Below are 18,059 nucleotides of genomic sequence, written 5' to 3' on the forward strand. Positions count from 1 at the left end.
CAGAGCTTGTAGAACATTTGGCTTTCCTTTCGGTAGAAAAATAATAGTAATAATAATAGTAATAATAATAATAATAATAATAATGAAAATGATGAAGACTCAGTTACCAAACACAGAACACTGATATTATAAATGAATACAATTACTAAATTCATTCAGAGATCTGGCGATATATAACAATATTTTCATTATTTACATGAGTAATAATATAACCCTTAACACAAAACCTCTCACTTATTATCTACCTGTTATTACCCTTTAGAGTCACAACCCTGAAGTTCCTAAGTACATTCAAAGGATTACATTTCTTATGGGGGGAGGGGAAACATGGCCTCACTTTTTGCGGATAATAAGAGCATAGACTGGACGGATTTTGCACGTTCCTACTACCGAATGTTATTCCTGTAGTCTAGAAATGAGCCCTTCTTATGCAGAAATCCGCAAAGGTTGCCTTTTAATAGAAACCAGTGTGAAGCCTAACGTTAGCTCTTTGTTGTCATCCAAATCCAGTAACCAAATACCACTAAGAAATTTAAATAGACCTACTCCATGTCTAATAAGCCACCACCCTTCATGTGTGAAAAATAGGATTCCACCTCACGTGTTAATAGTATCCACCACATAAAAACAAACCCACCGCTTCCAAACTGGAAGTCCGTTCTCTCATTTCCCTTGTACGTAGCAAAATTCATGATTTCTCCTCTCCTTCCTTCCCTCCCTCCTTCTTCCCCCCGACCCTCCCCCTCCCAAAAAAATACTGGGAAGCTCTTAAACTAAACAAAGAGAAGACATGAAATTGTCTCTTATCCTTTCATTTTTTCCTTTTTCTCACATGGCCTTTTCGGATTTCACAAATCAAAACGAGTGGAATATTTACTTCGATCTGGTGCTAAAATAATGCACCTCAGTGCACGGCTATTTGGTTGGATTTGATTTATGAAAATGACACAAGGCCTAACCGAAAGAAATAAAGGTATGTAATTTCTACAGTAGTTTTCTGGGAGTTTAACCCCTGCATCAATATCACACAGCGAGAAAGAAGGGAGGGAAGAAGGGAACCGGGGAACCCAGAGACTATTGAAAGCTTATATCAATACAAAAATAAAATATTTCTCCAGAATACGTTTGCAAGGGGTACCTACAAGGGTTAAATTTAGATCTGTAGCTTCCACGACATTACCAGGTCAAAATTAAGAGTTGAAATATTCATTCACGTGTTTGTATATTGCAATATGTTTAGCAGATAAATATGACAGCCTACCTACTGCACCTATTGGCATCTTTAAAATTCTTGCACACACATTTGTTGTGTGTTGAAGGAAGGAAGGAAAAACTGCACTACACCACTTCACACCTCCTACAAAAAAGCCTAAAACAAACAACCAAACAAACAACCAACAACAACAACAATGGTAAACTATGCGGACTGTAGGTAGGATTTCGAAAGCATCATCTCTACATTTTTTTGAAAAAGTAACTTTCTTTAAATTATACGGATAAATTAAATACAATATTATACAGACATAAAATGTGACAAAATAAATTATACTTAAACAGCTCCTAGCCTTCGCTTTTTTAGTTTGAAAAGAGAGAAAAGAGACTAAACTTTTAAAAACAAAACTGCTTTCAGTATTAGCCATTACCACTTGATACACATAGACATCTACTGCACTGAAGTTTAATCGTAAAATAAAACAATCATTTTAAAGAATGTGGCCTTTTATTCTTTAATCTTGCCTTACTATCCCATTACACGGGGATATTTATGAAAAACTCCATGGAAATTGGCTCTGTATACGTATTTATAAGCAATGAGTCCTGTACTAAAATGCTAACAGAATGAATACTGGAACTCTGCATTTCCAGATACCTGAAGTAGCGTACAGAAAAGCAGGTTATCCTTAATTCTATCACTTAAATATTTGCAATATTTCCTCAAGAGAACTTTTTCGACACAGTGTTTATGCATCAGACACAGACTATTTCATTCTAACAAATTTATTTTCTCAATCAGCTCTTACGGAATCACTACTCAAATTAAATTACAATCAAATTATCACATCAAAAGATACCCTTATTACCTAACAACTGTCCATATTTTCATTTCATTTTGATTTGTGCTCGTCTGAAAAAAACACGTAATACAAGATCTGGGGAAAAATAAATTACCGTTTTGCAGCAGTTCATAGGTATTCTGAATAAAATATTAAAAGAAGTCATTTAATGAAAATATAAAGCAAATATTTTTTAGATCAACAACGGATCTAACAATTCTATATTGCCGCCTTTTTGAAAAGTCTGTTTATTAAAACCTACCAAAAACACTGCTTGGAAATGGCAGTATTATATAATCACATCCACAGCACCCATTCAATCAAAGTTGGCAACGGATTTAGGAGAGGAGAAGTTCAGATAAGTGCAGCTGCAGATGCTCAGTCCTTCTAAATCCCTTTATCTGAATCAGTCCAGAAATAAAAATAAAAATATTAATAAAAATATTAGCAGTGGATTTTTAAAGGAATCTTCCAGGATGATTGGCAGCCGTCAGGAGCACGACTTTGACAGGCCTAAATGATTTCCCTTTCTCTGGTTGTTTCCCTTAATTCATGCAAAGTCCTATAGAGCTCCAACTTTCGGGACCAACAACCTCTCCTCTTTTTATTCCTGGCGTCTGTCTTCCCCCCTCCCTTTTCAGCGTCAGCTTTCGGTATGCGGGTATTTATTCCCATATTTTTGTTCTCTATCTATACATATCCCTGTCTGCTTCCCTCTCCACTCTGCTTCTTTTAGTGCAGTGTGCATATTTCCCTTTTTCCCCCATGAGAAAGTGACCCTTTTTAGCTTGCAAAATAGCTTTCTCCCCAGAATGAGTATCTGGCACCAAAATGCTGTGGTTTGACCAAGAAAAACAGGGTCCTGGGACACAGCAGGCATCCTCTAAGGGGGAGATGATTTTGCGTCTGCTGCCCTTTTTTTTGTTGTTGTTGTTTTTCGGGGGGAAAAAGTGGGGGGAGGGGGGAGAGAAAAAAAGTTTCCGTGATTCGTTCTAGAGAGCCCTTTGAGGGGGCCATACTTAGGGGGCGGGTGTGTAAGGGGGCAGAAGAGGTGGGTGCTGTTCATCGCTGCAAGAGGGGATAATGCAGAAATGTTTACCAAAAAAAAAAGGGGGGGGGGAAGGAAACATCTGCAGTTTTGGTGCATTATGCATCTCTACCACCTCCCCACATACAGTATACATGCTAGCGCTGGAATAGACCTTTCCCTTCCATATATATATATATATATATATGTGGACACTATATATATATATACACACACATACATATATATAGTGTCCATATATATATATGGATTTTTGTGTGCGGTGTTATTGTCGGTCCCCCCTTCCCCTTTCCATTTCTCCCCTCTCTTCCTTTCCCTTACTGTTGTGACTCTCACTGCACGCTCGTCTGCAGTCCGTGATGTGGGGGCGGCGTGTCGGAGTTCACGTTGCCGACCTGGGAGTAGACATCATCGGGGGTTTGCTGCTGGATCCCCGGGGGGGTCATCCTTTTCTCTTTTTGCCTCCGATTGCAAAACCAAACCCTGACCACCTCCTTTTCCAGCTGCAGACTGTCCGCTAGGTTCGTAATCTCCTGGGCGGAGGGCTTGGGGCATTTCAGAAAGTGACTCTCCAAGGCCCCCTTGACACTCACCTCGATGGAGGTCCGCTTCTTCCTCTTCCTGCCCTGGGCTGCGATCTTGTCGATGCTAGTGGGGCTGCCCGTGGAGGAGTCGGCTTCCTCCAGCCACTTGTTCAACAAAGGCTTGAGCTTGCACATGTTCTTGAAGCTGAGCTGCAGAGCCTCAAACCTGCAGATGGTGGTCTGGGAGAAGACGTTCCCGTAGAGGGTGCCCAGGGCCAAGCCCACATCTGCCTGCGTGAAGCCCAGCTTTATCCGCCGCTGCTTGAACTGCTTGGCGAACTGCTCCAGGTCATCCGAGGTCGGCGTGTCCTCGTCCGAGTGGGGGTCGTGGCTGTTGACCCCGCCGTGGTGCTGCTGGTGGTGCTGATGCTGGTGGTGATGGTGGTGGTGGTGGCTGGGGTGGTCGCCCAGCTCCGGCGTGTCTCCCCTCACCAGTCCCGGGTGCACTAGGCTCTGGCTGCCAGGGGGAGGGCTCAGCATGCCGTTCACCGTGAACCCCCCCGGCTGGGAATAGATGAGCGACTGCTGCTGCTGTCCCCCGGCCATGGACGGGAGGTGGGCGGCGGTGGTGGCTCCCCACGCGCCCGGGTGGCCCTGGTGCGGGGGCCCCAGGTGGGGTGGCCTGTGATGCAGCGCCGTGCCGGCGTGCAGGTCGTCTCGGCCGGCGTTGCCTTTCACGTCGGGCTGCTGCTGCGCCTGCTGCTGCTGGGGGCTGCCGGTCATCCCCACCGGGCTGCTGGACCAGGGCGAGCCGGCTTCCGCGGCGGCGGCGGCGGCTGCGGCGGCGGCGGCGGCGGCGTGAGGCAGGGCTGTCACCCACTGGTGGGCATGGCTCAGCATATGGCCGCCGTTGCTCGCAGCCATGGCTCCCTGCATGAAGTCACTTTGGACCATTTTGACCGAGGGGTCGCCCCGGTAGCCGCCGGACACCGAGGTGACGGCCACGCTGCCCGGCTGCATGCCCCCGCCGCCCGAGTCCGAGTGCACGATGGAGCCGGCCGCCAGGATGCTGTTGCCGGGGAGGTAAGGGTTAGAAGCCGCGGTGGCCATGGCGCTCCCCCACCCCCTGCCGGCTGGCGTGCCACCAAGCCGCACCACCGGGGGCTCCTCGGCTCCCTTTGTCAAGCCCCCTCTCTCGGGGAGTCGCGCTGCTCCGCCGCACCCGGGGCTCGGCTCCTCCCCGGGCTCTGCCCGGCGGCCCCGATCTCCCGGGAGCTCCCTTCACCTGTTACCGCCTCTTCTGCCGCTCTGGGCAGGCGGGGAGCGGGGGTGGGGCACAATCAAAGCTCCAACTCGGCGACTGGGGTGGGGTGGGTGGGTGGGTGGGTGCGGGGGGGCACGAGAACCAGCCCCCGTCTCCCGGCGGCTCCCTAGGAGCACATTGCGCCCTCGTTGCCTTCTCCGGCGAGAGGGAAACTTTTGCCTGCCGAGGCTTTGTGCGCGCGGGCGGGCGGGCGGCTCTCCCCTCTCTCGCCCTCTCCTCGCTCGCTCCGGCTCGCCGCCGCCTCCTCCTCCTCCTCCTCCTCTCTCGCCAAGTTGGATCGGGGTCCTAGGAAAACTTCCCGGGCTGAGGACGGTGGCGGCGCGGCTGGGGAAGCTGCTGCTGCTGCTGCTGCGGCTGCCGCATGTCTCAAAGTTGGGCTCCCGCCGGAGCTGCACTTTGTAACGCCGGTCCCTCCGGAGCCTGCTGGCAGGAGTGGCGGGCTGGAGGAGACATCTTCCCGCCCCCCCCCTCCCCGCCGCCCCTCGCTCAGGCGGCGGGTAGGAAAAAAGAAATAAAACGAGGAGCGGGGGAAAAAAGCGCTAGAGAGAGGTTGCAACGCCGGCCTCCTTCCCCGGCAAGCGTGGTGCTTAATTCCAGCCGCCGGCTGCGGGAGGAGGCGCGCCCGGGCAGAGCGGCGTGCGGCTGTGTGTGCGCATCCAGGGGCTCCTGGGTGCACTAACTCCGGCGGGGGAAGTTGGCGGCGGGCAGAGCGTGCCCTGGTGGTGCTGGGAGGAGAGCGGCGCGGCTCGTCCCCTCCCCCCCCCTTCTTCTCCTCCTCCTCCTCCTCCTCCTCCCCACCGCGGCGCTCGCTCGCCCTGACAGCTCGCGCTCCCCGTCCCTCCCTCGCCGCGCGGGGACTGCCGAATGTTTACCCTCCGCCGAGCGCGCGCACCACCACCACCACACTTGCCCAAGTACGAGGAAGTCGAGCGCCGGCGCCCCCGCTGATTGGAGACCCGCTGCGTGATTGACACAGGCAGAAGGACGGGCTCTGGGCGCGAGGCCCCCCCTTCCGGCCGTTCCGATTGGTTGCTTTTTAATTTAGGCAAAGTGGCGTAGAAGCTGGAAATCTGCCCCCCTCCCTCCGCCCTCCCCGCGCGTGTCCCCTCCCCGGCTCAGCTCTCCTCCCGGCCCCGCCCCTTCTTCTCCCCTCCACAGCTTAACTCTTAACGCCCAGCGGATGGATCTTTGCATGCTCCCAGCGCAGAGCAACTCGGCTTGGAGGGGTGGGGGGTGGGAGAATAAAAACTGGGGGGGGGGCAAGTGAAGAGGGGGGATGCATGAAAAGAAAGATGAGGGGAAGAGACAAAAACACGATCTAATAATGCATTTATTTTACTTGCATGCGCACGAGGCTCCTGATGGGCGAATAATTCCCATCATCAGTAAGCAGCCATTGTACACAGGCTACAGGCTACATAAATCAAATAGTCAGCACCCAGAGAGGGAAGCGTCCTGTTCGGTTTCAAAGTTTTGGGTTCCATTTCTCTCGCTCTGCATATGTCAGAAAGGCAAAGGGGGTGAGCTGATCTCTTTTAAAACGGACCAAGGTTTTTGCCCAATCTCCACCGTTATGATCCCTTACCAGATCTTAGACTGGAAGCTAACGTGGCAAGTTATTCCCTTAATTACAGGCAATCAGTCTTACGCTTCTTTGTTTTAGTTTCTGAGCCCCCCTGTATGCGTGTAAACGGGGATCCAGCTCATGTCTTCGGGCATCTATTTGAATAGCTGCACGGAACTGTTCAATATTGACAATCTTTGAGAAGGTGCACGAACAGAATCGCTCAGGCTTCTGGCCATGTGCATTATTATAAACTATGGTAAACCTGAATGCTTATCATTTTTAAAAAAAAATCCAACTTGAATCCTGCTCCAGAGCCACCAAACAGTCAGTCCTCTGTCCGCATTTCCTACAGCTAAGTATATATTTTCCTTATTCTGCAAACGCTGGTATTTCACAGGAAGCAGATCTGGGTGTATGAAACGTTTTATTATTTCTAGTCCAGCTGAAAGAGTTAAGGGGGGCGGGGGAAGGATAAGGAGAGAGAGAGAGCGAGCGAGCGAGAGAGAGAGAGAGAGATGCGACCAAGCGGAAACGCTGCACACACAGGCAACCTCAGTGAACCAAGAAAAAAGAGAAAGTGGCAACCAAAACAAGGGCAAATTGAGCTCTCCTCGGGGATTTCCAATGAAATAACACAATTCGGACATTCAAGGAACACATCTTTACTAATGATTGTGTTTGTGTTGTGTAATCCATACAAGCTACGTATCAGTCATGTATAATGCATGGACACATATAGAGTGTACGCGCGCCTATGGAAAGAAAATGCATGATGTTTACATTAAAATGTGGAACACAACGCCCCCCTCTTTCAGTTAATCATTTCCCCACAAAACCCAGCTAGGTGAATTCAGTTCCCAGCACAGAGTAAGTCTCCAGCAGCAAGTATGCAGCATTTGCGTGATTTGAAGATTAACTGTAGACTAGCAGAATTTATTTAGGATCCTGTCCAGCTCCTTGCTTGCACGGTCAAAGATACCATCGTAGGTAGGTTTAGAAAAACCATTAATGTGAAGTATACAGATCTGAAGAGGAATGGTAACTAAACCCTAAACATAACGATTTTTTTTGTTCCCATGCGTCCTGCAAAGGTTTCATTTTTATATGTCTAAAAGATCTAACACAGATTTCATTGAATAAATCTGAGATCTCCAGGTGCAGACGTTTGAATAGTCAGTGCCAGAACCCCATGTTTTCCTTTCCAGACGATTTTGCTTGGATCAGGCTCAAAAACCGAGTGAGTCTCGTGGTTTTGTTTACACTGAATGGGGAGGATAGGAACGGTGCCATGGGGCCGTCTTTCATTAATATACAGTGAGGATTTTGTCTAAATTACTGCTATGAATTTCACAGTACACGCTTTCAAAAGCCGTCTCAGGTGGCCTGATGAAACGTGATAGCGTCTCTGCAAACAGATCTACTTTCTTTAAAGAATCCTAAAAATATTGTGCACACGCACAACAAAAAATAAGCTTGTGCTGGAGTTTTGCGTTTTATTAAAAACCAACAAAAATTAAAAACAAAAACAAAGAAAAAAGCCAACAACAACTTAGTTCCCCAACTCCCCCCCACCCCTTGCAGAGTGTGATTGTGTTGCCTGGAAAAAAAAACCCAAAGTATAACAAGGGGAGAACAGTTAGTGCTGATTTTCATTTGCATAAATTTTCATATATTTTGGTGAAAATAATAGACAAGTGGAGAGCTGGGCTTAGTGGAGTCAGTGCAAAGGAAAATCTTAGCATGGATCGTTTCGCTGGAGTTGAGAACATGATTTTTCCCCTGTCACCTTATTAAAACAAAATATATATACAAATTTTTTTTAAAAAAAAACCTCTAAATCCTGGAAGTCTGGTCGGTAAGTGTTTAATTTTTTTCTCTGTTTTTGTTTTCTTTACAGTCTTGTTAATCTATTTTTAAAAGCCTAGGAAAAGACAGGCAGCTCATAGCAACTCTGGAAGGAAGCAAGCTTAATGAAGAAAAAAAGTCCCCCCCCCAGCCCTCCCCCGTCCAACGCCAAGTGAAATATTACATAAAAAGCTCATTCCAAAGCTCAAGGCAGTAAAGCGATTCTTTAGTGCTGGAAAGTCTTCTGCTTACTCCACTTTTCTGGGCACTGTTAATTATTGTGGTACTCAGGGGGGATAAAAGCCCCAGAAAGAAGGGGAAAAAAAGGCAGATTCCAAAGAGCGAAGGATTATAAATATGTATTGTTTTCAAATGTTTCTTCAGGAGCATCTCTTCCGATGCCTGGAGCACATCAGCTTTGAACAGCAGTGGTGTGCTGAGGGGTGAGGGAAAAGTGGAGAAGTGGACACCTGCTGAGAACGGGGGGGAGTGAAATAAACCAGTCTGGGGCTGGGGGAGGAAGATGAAGAGGAGGACAGCGGCAGCCCATTCAAAGGGTTAATATTGTAACTAGGGAACAGACGGTTAAGCACAACATCTACAGCTCTGTGGCGAAAGTCCATCAGAAAGAGTATAATCAATCAAAACTAACCAGGACATCCCTTCATTTTAGTCTCACAGGAGACGGTGGCTTGCGCATTACCGACCAGATTTCACTTTGTTTCTCCTTTCTGACAGTTTGCCTTGTTCCTAGCGCCCCTTTCCCTGAATTCCTGCCTAATTGAGAAGTCTAGGCTAATGAGCTGAAACTCTTTTACAGCGTTTAGGTCCGTTGTGATCAATATGCGATAAATAATGTAAGCTGAAATGAGTAGGCCAGAGACTGCTCCTGAAAACTTTACCCAGGCGGAAATACCCATTGTATTACTTTCATTTATTTTAATTTTAATTTTCTGTTGTTTGCACTCTTCTGCACTTTTGCACACACGCCGGCTCCTGATCACGGCTATCCCCTAGAATTAGTTGCTGCTTTGGAAGCGGTCGATACTCAAATCAATAAAATGACTTGTAAAACTAGGGAGGTGTAGGTTTCAATTTTGGGGGAGAAGAATCGCTCTTTTTCCCCACTTCTTGTTGACGGGCTCAGAGTCTCTTTTTAACTGGGGTTAACTCTGTGTTCTCCATTGGAACAGATGCCGTATAGAGCTGCTCCCTCAAGATCATTTGTTTCCTTGATGGGGGAACATTTCTGAGCAGAACATATTGGTTGCCATAGAGAAAGAAATAAAAGGAAGAACACTAGTCACATTAAGCTATATGTTTGTGCACTGGGCTTTAGATAAAAGGACCCTAGTTCAGCCAAAGAGAACGAAGCCAAACCCAGGCTTTCTAGCCTCACTAAAACGAGCTTTATTTTGTTTTGGACTTTTACAGTTGAAACATATAAGATAATTTTATTGGTTGCCGTTAATTTTATCTGCTACGGTTTGCTGAGCAAAATAAACTTTTGGAGTGCTCAATGAGCGCGCGGATGGTCAGCAGGGGGCGCCCTGACGCGGCTCAGAACCTGGTGAGTAAAACGCTCCTACAGCCAACAACAATTCTGCTCCTCCAAAGTTGTCAGAGGAACAAATGCCCTCTCCAAACTGTATGTGTCTGTGATATTTTATATCGTTCTGTAAAGGGTGGCATCAGCGCAGTGAACTGGTCGGGTAGATAAAGAGGCTTGAGGAAATTCGGGTCCAAAATACAGCAGACTTAAGTGCAAATAGAGCTGTCACACCGCTAAGACAGAAACACAAGAGTCTACACTGGGCTCTGCAGTTTGACGAACAGATAAAAAGCCATCCGAGAGGCTGTTAATTTGGTGCATAATCGGAAGGGGAGCTAAGGCCTCCAAGTAGCCCCCGAAATAAGTGAGATCAGAAAAAAAAACATTATTTCAAGGTAACTAGTGTATCCCACAGACTTTGTCCACAGCGTTTTAAACCGTTGCAGCTATAACAAAGAGACGGAGGGGGCTTTACACCATTCAATATATAATTGCCATTTTAAACCTGCAGAAGTGCCTGCAATATTCCTAATAAAGTAGCCACTCGTTCTCTCTCAACTACTTTCCCATCTCGACTGTGGCTGTAAAATAAGGTTATGGCAACAAATCAAATCAGCTGAAGCCCGCATCACTAAACGCACGAGAGAGCTACACAAGGAGCCGTAGTTATTTACAGACGTATAAAATCTTAATTTCAGAGTCTGCTCAGATTTTCTGTCGTTTTGCAAACATATTGTGCACAGTCTTAACATATTGCTCAACAAGCCAATTCCTTGCAGCTATTTTTCTAGGTGGCTTCCTGGGACACATAAGTAAGGAATTGACTCCTGTGTTTTTATGGATAAGTACATATGCTTATCCTTCCTTCCGCAGGGTTCTCTGTATAGCTATATGCACATCGTCAAGTCACTACGCTTTAGTACCAACGAAACACCTGTAAAAGTGGAAGTAAGTGCCAGCGAGCGCTGGTGGGGGCAGGACCACGTTTGATGCATAACCATAACTAAGTCTGCCAGGCCGTAAAGACAGGTTGTTTTCTCGCACCGGAGCTTGGTCAGTTTCAGCGTGCCCGGACAAGGCTTATTCTTTGTCTTTACCACGTACAGACCCATTAAATCCTGGAACTAGACAGAGAACTCCCTGGTCAAAAACACAATAGAAGAAAACAGCCAGAGAAACAATAATAGACATTTATCTCCCCAACTCCCCACACCACCAATGCGCAAAGTGTTCACAGGTCTTCACTTCTACAACTCAGTTAAGCCTTGCCCCGCATTGAACGCGGCTGAAAATGCAGAGATATTTACCTGACTCAAACTTTCTGCCTTAGCGCATTTGGCAAAGTATACAATGACTGCTTTCCAGACTCTTAGTGTACACATCTAGAATGGAATTTTCTTCATAAGCGTCACCACGCATGATCTTGGATTTATCATTGTTTTTCAAACACTTTTTGGACATATGATTGTGGAGAGGTCAGCGGTAGTTAATATGCCATATTTGGAGAACATGGCTCTTCCATGCAGTTTGTGCTTCATCTTTTTTCTACCTCAGATGCAACTTGCAATCACAGCCCAAGAAAACAACTCTAGTAAGTCAATTCCTCAGTCTTACTCCGATATGAGTTCCTGGCTGTATACGTGGAAGAGAACAAAAAGCTAACAGACAACACAAACATTTAAAAAGAGCAACAAGTTAATTTGAGAGAGCTACTTTCCACGCTGGCTCTTAAAAACATTATTTGGATGTGATCGCACGTTTTGCCTTAAGTACCAGGACAATTAAAACTACACAGAGGATTTTTTAAAACTATTTTGTCCGGGTAGACACCTGTGCAAAATAAAGAGCGCTGCCGAGGTATTGGGAAATGCAAAGTGGCTATTTACTATATTTAGTATGCATCTACTTCTATTCGAGAATGATTAGGTATGTAATAATATAATCGTGGAGAGCAACTGCCTAATTAGCATTTACAAATTAAAATGTTAAACAAAGCCATGCTACATATACAGTATGTTATATGTAAAATGTGTTCCTTTATACTATAGCAGTCAGATGAGAAGGTGGAGTTGCCTGGATTTCAGATCTGTAGCATTCCTGGGTGATGTGATTGGCTCTGTTTTTAAACCTTACCCATATTGTAGTTCATATAATCAGGATGATAGCTGAACGAGAGATAATACACCAACCAATGTGGAGAAAATAGGAACATATACATATTACGTGTAAAGGTTTACACTAACAATAACGAGACGCACAATGGGCAGGCTGATCTTTTATCCACGTATTTAATAGTGAAGGTTCCAGTCTGAGCCTTATTTATTGGTGAAGGCAATAAAAATCCTGATCCTATAATAAATTAGAAATAGAAAACAGGCGCTACACGTGTAAATGAAAAATCTGAGAATACAGGTACTTTCAGAACTGCGTATTTCTGAGATTATACACTCCCTTGTGTTCAGGGTGCTCTTAGCATGTGCAGTGAGGAAAGTTCTCAAAGGAATGGAATCATCTCTCTTCTGACCCGAGTCCGTGAGACACATTGCTTAATGTCACCGCCTCCCTTAAAATCCTACGGGTACCCAGTTCCAACCTCGAACAGGTCGATTTTTTTTTTACGAGAATAATTGTGCACGCAGCCACATGAAAAGGGATGCACAAGTGAGCGTGTTGCAAAGGCTGTGGGCTCCTCGGCCTGGTTTTTCTGAAATATAGTCTGATTTGTCCGCTGGCCATCTCAATCGCGTTTCACGTTTTTTAAAAGAATCCACATGCGTTGCATAGATTTTCTCTTTTTTATGCGCATTGGACTGGCAGTCTCTGAGCGGATAAGAGGGTGAATAATCATGGTACACCAGAAAACAGTTCGTGCAGTTTGGCAGCTCTGTTTTTTATTATTAGATTTTTTGACATTTGAACTTGTCTATTGTCTGAGGAGCTCAGTGCAGATTGCAGTAGGTCAAGCTTAAGGCTGCTCTTTTTGGCATTTCACACAAACACGCACACGCTGTCTTTTCTCCTTTAGTGAATGCAAGAGCTACAGTTTTGCTGATGCGGTTGTTGTTGTGTTCCTTGGGAGAGACAATCTGACCGATACTCTCACGATCGCATGGTTATTCATTCTCATTTTTGATCCATTCCTCCCATGTTGTATTTTTAATGTCTGATGTTTTTAAATACTCGGTCGCTTTTACAGCGGTAGGATTTCAGCCTCCAAATGTTTGAAAAAAGGGACTTCAGGAGCTCTGGGATTAAATGATTTATTTCTCCAAAGCTTCACTCAAGTCTATCATGACTCCTACAGTCAAAAGTTAACATCATTCATCATTTCTTTGCATCTCTTCTCCCTAAATCAAACCCTCGGATCTTACTTTTTTTTTTTTTTAAAAAATCTTGTTGCTTGAGGGGGGCTGAGCCGGCAGAGACCCTGAGGTTATGTACTTGCCACTACAACTCTGAAGCAAGAAACCTACCACAACAATAATAGCAATGGTGAGTTTGAGGCCCTCAGCTGTTTGAAATGAACAAACCCGCCCACCAACAGTGACTTATTAAAGATCTACTTCTGAAAAGGTAAAGGACAATTTTGGGGGTCGGGGGCGGAGCAAAGGGAATCACTCCCCGAGAGGGGAGTCCTTTCACACTCTCCAAAGCCAGGGATCAATTCTCCAGAGTCACTTTTCCCAGGCGTGATTTAGGCTTTTCCCCACACGCTGCCCCCTCAGCCCCTCGGTGCATTGCTTAAAGCGGAGAGGTTGCCCAGCTCGCCTATAGCTGCTTCTCATTCCCGTTTCTTTCTACAAGAAATGCACAATTTCTCTCTTCCCCCAGCGCCCCCCTCCCCCGCTCCCGGGCGCCTGCTAACGCGTTGGGAGCTTGTTATCCCGACGCTCAGATCCGCCTGCAGAAATGGAATTGCAGCGTTTTCCACCCTGGGGGTGGGAGGGGGGAAAACACACCTAAGAAGAAACAGCAAACGCTGAGTCATTGCAATGCGGTCATTGGGTAAACACTAGCGAGGGATGCGGGCATGTTATTGAAAACGCCGGTGCAAAGCGCATCCCCGAGCTCCCGGCTGGAGAGCCCCCGCCCCCCCGCTGGATTTATGAATCCAGGCTTGGAATAAAGTGGCCAAAGCGCTGCCAGAGCCTTCCTTTGTCACGGGATCTCCTCCGCGTGCTTTGTTAGGGTGGCGGAAGAGAAACACGAGCGTACCATTTCAGCTGCCCGTAGCGGGCTTTATGCTCGGAAGGCGGGGGGGGGGGACAGGCCAGTTCACCCACTGCTACAAAGGGATGGGAAGAAGGTTTCCGTCTGATGGTGGTTTGCTTCTTTCACCAGGGCCTTTTGAAAGCCTATTGCTCCCCACCGCGGGAGAGAAGCACTTCCCCAAAACAAAAGAAAAAAATCTAGTTGGTTTTTTTTAAAGGTGGAATATTTTACTCCACCAGACCCTGTGCTGCAGGCTGTTTTCTGGGCCCCCGCTACCTCCCTTTGGAACAGCTCAGATCACTTGGTTGCGGTTTGCTTACCATTCCCCTGCTCTGAGAGCTATACCCGGCTTCAGCTACGTGTGACTGAGCCTCCTGAAATGCCCAGGCTTCACACAGGCCTCTCTGGCTGCTGCTGGGTTGAAGGAGGAGAGTTGAAATCAGTTTGCAGCGAGGCCTGCAGCGGGGAACAAAAGAGGCAGAGGTGCTGAGAGAGAGAGAAAGGACAGGCAGGGAGACAGGGAGGCACTGGGCTTCCCGAAGATGCTTTTGCTTCTCTGCGGGGACCAGAGCAGCAGCCTTTGAGAGGGAGGGCCTGACTGAGCAGTCCCCAGTGAATCAGGAGCATGCACAGTGCATGATGAGAAGCGCCCATGGTTTTGTGAGGCTGCTCTTGTAGCCCAGAGGGGTGGATGAGAATGTTTTTTTTGTTGGTGCCTTCCAAAGGTGAGTGCGGGTTGCAATAGTTGCTGCTCTGTTTTTGTTTGTCAAACAGGGCTCTTCTCCTGGGAGAGGGGCATGTGGCGGATCCCAGCCCAGGATTACATTAATCAAAGCGTTATTTCCCCGGGGACGCACAGCACAAATGATAGTAAATCCTAATAAAATTGGATCGCCGAGAAAAGGGACGCTTAAAATAATCTGCTCGGCCTGATAAAACACTTCCAAATGTGGAAAGAGATTGTGGCCCCCCCCCCAAACACCTCGGGTCTCATCAGGTCTGCAATCCCCGATGTCACAGTCTCTCCAGCTGTACCTAAAGCAATGTGTAATCAGGGAGTCTCCCCATTACACCCTCTATGGAAAACAAAGCTGCCCCCTGCCATTCACAACATCAAGAGGTGAGCCCCGTACAGACTCGAGGTGGGAAACTCATTGAGGTCGTGGATTTTCGCTGTTCTTTATCAGAAGCCAAGACGGGCCCCGATACTGGGCTCTGACGACCTGGATCTTACAAGGACAAGCCGCACTTTTAATAGGGGAGGGGAGAAGAGAGGGGGGGGGGGGACCTGACTGGCTGCAGCTGAGTTTAAACGCCCGTAGAGAGGATCAGTTACAGAGGGACACAATGGTGGGCCACGCAGCCATTGGCGGAGAGAGGGGAATTGTTCCCGGGGCTGTTATTTTGCCGAAAATTTTCGGCATGCCGCACGCCCGGGCCCCGCAGACTCTCCTTCGCCTGCGTGCCGGACCCAGCTCCGGGGCAGCCGCTGGGGATCCGCCACCGCCAGCCTCAGCGCCTCGCCCTCGGCAGAAGAAAAGTTTGCCCGGAGCAGAAAGCCGGAGGGAACGACCCTCGCCCGGCTCCAGGCACCGGGCAGGGCTGAGCTGTCCCACACCCCGCGGGGGGCAGCGAGCGCTGGCGCGGGGAGCAGCTCCCCCCCCCCGCCGCCGCCACCGCACCCGCACCCGGGCAACTTTCTTGTGGCGTGGGGCGGGGGAGCCCCGCAGTGAGACCAGCGACCTGCCCGCCGCGGGGATCCCCTCTGTAGTCTGCCGCTGACGCCAGGGGCCGAAGGAGCCGGAGCAGGCGGGAGGCAGCGGGCAGCTGTCCCCGGCCCCGCACGCCCGGGCCCAGCTGCAGGAGGACGGCGGCAAGGCAAAGGCAGCCGCGGCGTCTGCACGGCTCTCGGCGGCTCGGCCCGGGCCGGCTCCCCCCGCCCGGCGCCCCCGCCCCCGCCTGAGCCCGGCGCCCCCCCCGGAGCCGGCGGCGCGGACGGGCAGGTACCTCGCTCCGGCTCGGGGCGGCGGGCGGCGGGGGGGGGGGAAGAACCCCCTAAATGACGCAACCGACTCTCCAGCCTCGGCTCCCACGGGGGCTGGTGCAGCCCGGCGCCCCTTCCCCCGCCCAGCGCCGCGCCGCGCTGGGGAGCAGCCGCAGCCTCCCGCCCCGCTCCGCGGTCCCTGCGCTGCCGCTGCCCTCTCCTCCCTTCCCCGGGCCGGCCCCTCCGGCTCGCCCAGCCCAGCCCAGCCCAGCCCTGCCCCGCGCGGCGCGCCGCGGCTCCGCCTGCTCCCAGGTAGCTGCAGCGGCCGCTGCTCCCTAGTGCTCAGGCTGCGCTGCGCTGGGCTGGGCTGGGCTGGGCTGGGCTGGGGGAGGGGGCATCCCAGCACAGCTGCAGCCCTCGGGGTCCTCGCCCTGCCCACGCCCGCGTAGCCCCAGTGGGGTGTGGCGGGGGTGTGCGTGTCCAGGCTGTCGCTAGTGATGTCTCCTAGCCCCCCTCCCACGCCGCGGACGGACGTGTCATTTGGTACCCAAGTTTGATTTTTCTCCTGCCCTCTCTTCCCCCCCACCCCCGGCCACTCCGCGTGAAACTGGATCAAAAAGCTCAAAGGGGATTCATCACACGTTAGCCCAGTGCCGTCCTGCCCGCGCTGCTAAGGTGGGTATCTCGAGGGCAGCAGATCCAGCCGTTCCAGCATGCTCAGTAAGTTGTGTCTGTCTCTCTCTGTGTTTGTAAATACATGTCCTGTCTGTAGTGGGTTCTAGCTTGACGTGCACTTGCTTTGTTCCGGCTCTTTTAATATTTTAGGGGAGCGAGACAGAAAAGGGAGCATTTGGGTTTGGACGTCTCGATGATGGTGTCTTACTTCCCTTGTTCAGTTGGAGCTGGGGGTCTAATTGGTATGGCAAGATCCCTGCGACTGAAGCACTGACAGGAAAAGACTGAAAAAGAGGAGGATTCCATGATAGAGACCTGGATAGAGACCTCATGTTGTTTAATGCCATCCCCATCCTTTTGGTGTGGGCACATAGGAGAAGGGGTTTGTTTATTTAAAAAATATGTGAATCAAGTAGTGGTTTTTAAAAACTATCCAGATTTGTCAAATTCCAAATTGAAAACATGGCAGAAATTAAAAAAGTATGGGAGACCTAACCTGTATTACACTTTACAATGTAGCAAAGCTGAAAGTTCAGAGTGTATGCTTAAAAACAACCAGTCAAAACCCAACCCTATATTAATGTGTCTTCCTTGAAGATTAGTTAGGGATAACCTGGGAACTGCACTTCTACCTACAGCAAAACTGATTCTGATGGCATTCAAAAAGAGTGAGCTGGACAACTAGCCAGGTACCTTTTTAGCACTTTACATTTTTTATAAATAATTTTGCAACTGTTCACGGTTTTGCATCCAGTGCCTTTCAATTATCTTTCTGTTGAAGGTCATTTGATATAATTATTTAGTGATTCACTTGTTAAAGCTTTTCTGCATCTCCAGGTATATTTTCCACCTTGTCTTTAGAGTAATGTGATTTTTATAAGAAGAATACAGGGTCATAATTAGTTTCTGTTTTCATGTCCAGCATTTTTGTCTTTCTTTGGATTTGATGAGGAAGCTATTTACCTGTAGGCCTTTATAACAGGGTAGTTCCCAGTCAATTTACCTTTTATGTATTTTAAAACACATGCTGGAACATAAAATCACATTATGTTACAGAAAAAAAAAACTGCAGTAACTGGTTGTTTCACCATAGGAACTGTAAATCAGACCAGCAAGTTCATAAAGAAAACTTACATGTAATTTACTGGAAGTTTTATGCTGTAAAATGCACTTTACTGATAGAATGTATAATACATATTAATATGCACTCTCATCTCAACATATAAATGTTCATGTATCTGTATGTTTCAAAAACTAAGGGGGCCACATATTGA

At 48.3% G+C, this 18,059-nt stretch overlaps 1 protein-coding gene and 1 long non-coding RNA gene across 4 annotated transcripts; both read right to left on the reverse strand.

Annotated features, from left to right (window-relative positions):
- Nucleotides 1–752: 752 nt before the first annotated feature.
- POU3F3 (POU class 3 homeobox 3) lies at nt 753–5,674 on the reverse strand. The gene is made up of 2 exons (XM_074991332.1): nt 3,696–5,674; nt 753–2,455 (listed from the first exon to the last, which is right to left on the reverse strand). Exons 1-2 carry the CDS (start codon nt 4,734–4,736, stop codon nt 2,393–2,395), a joined length of 1,104 nt encoding a protein of 367 aa, XP_074847433.1. The 5' UTR covers nt 4,737–5,674; the 3' UTR covers nt 753–2,392.
- A 4,091-nt stretch (nt 5,675–9,765) lies between these two features.
- On the reverse strand, nt 9,766–16,227 carry LOC142006669 (uncharacterized). Of its 3 annotated transcripts, XR_012643731.1 has the most exons (5): nt 16,134–16,227; nt 14,447–14,582; nt 12,048–13,873; nt 11,222–11,546; nt 9,766–11,038 (listed from the first exon to the last, which is right to left on the reverse strand). It is a non-coding gene; the product is annotated as an uncharacterized LOC142006669 (long non-coding RNA). The 3 variants fall into 3 exon arrangements; XR_012643719.1 differs by lacking the exon at nt 9,766–11,038 and having other exon boundaries at nt 11,096–11,546; nt 16,134–16,226; XR_012643725.1 differs by lacking the exon at nt 9,766–11,038 and having other exon boundaries at nt 11,106–11,546; nt 12,048–13,383; nt 16,134–16,225.
- Between the last annotated feature and the right edge of the window lie 1,832 nt (nt 16,228–18,059).

The sequence above is a fragment of the Carettochelys insculpta genome, chromosome 1 (assembly GCF_033958435.1).
Source record: "Carettochelys insculpta isolate YL-2023 chromosome 1, ASM3395843v1, whole genome shotgun sequence".
NCBI classification, from domain to species: Eukaryota; Metazoa; Chordata; order Testudines; family Carettochelyidae; genus Carettochelys; species Carettochelys insculpta.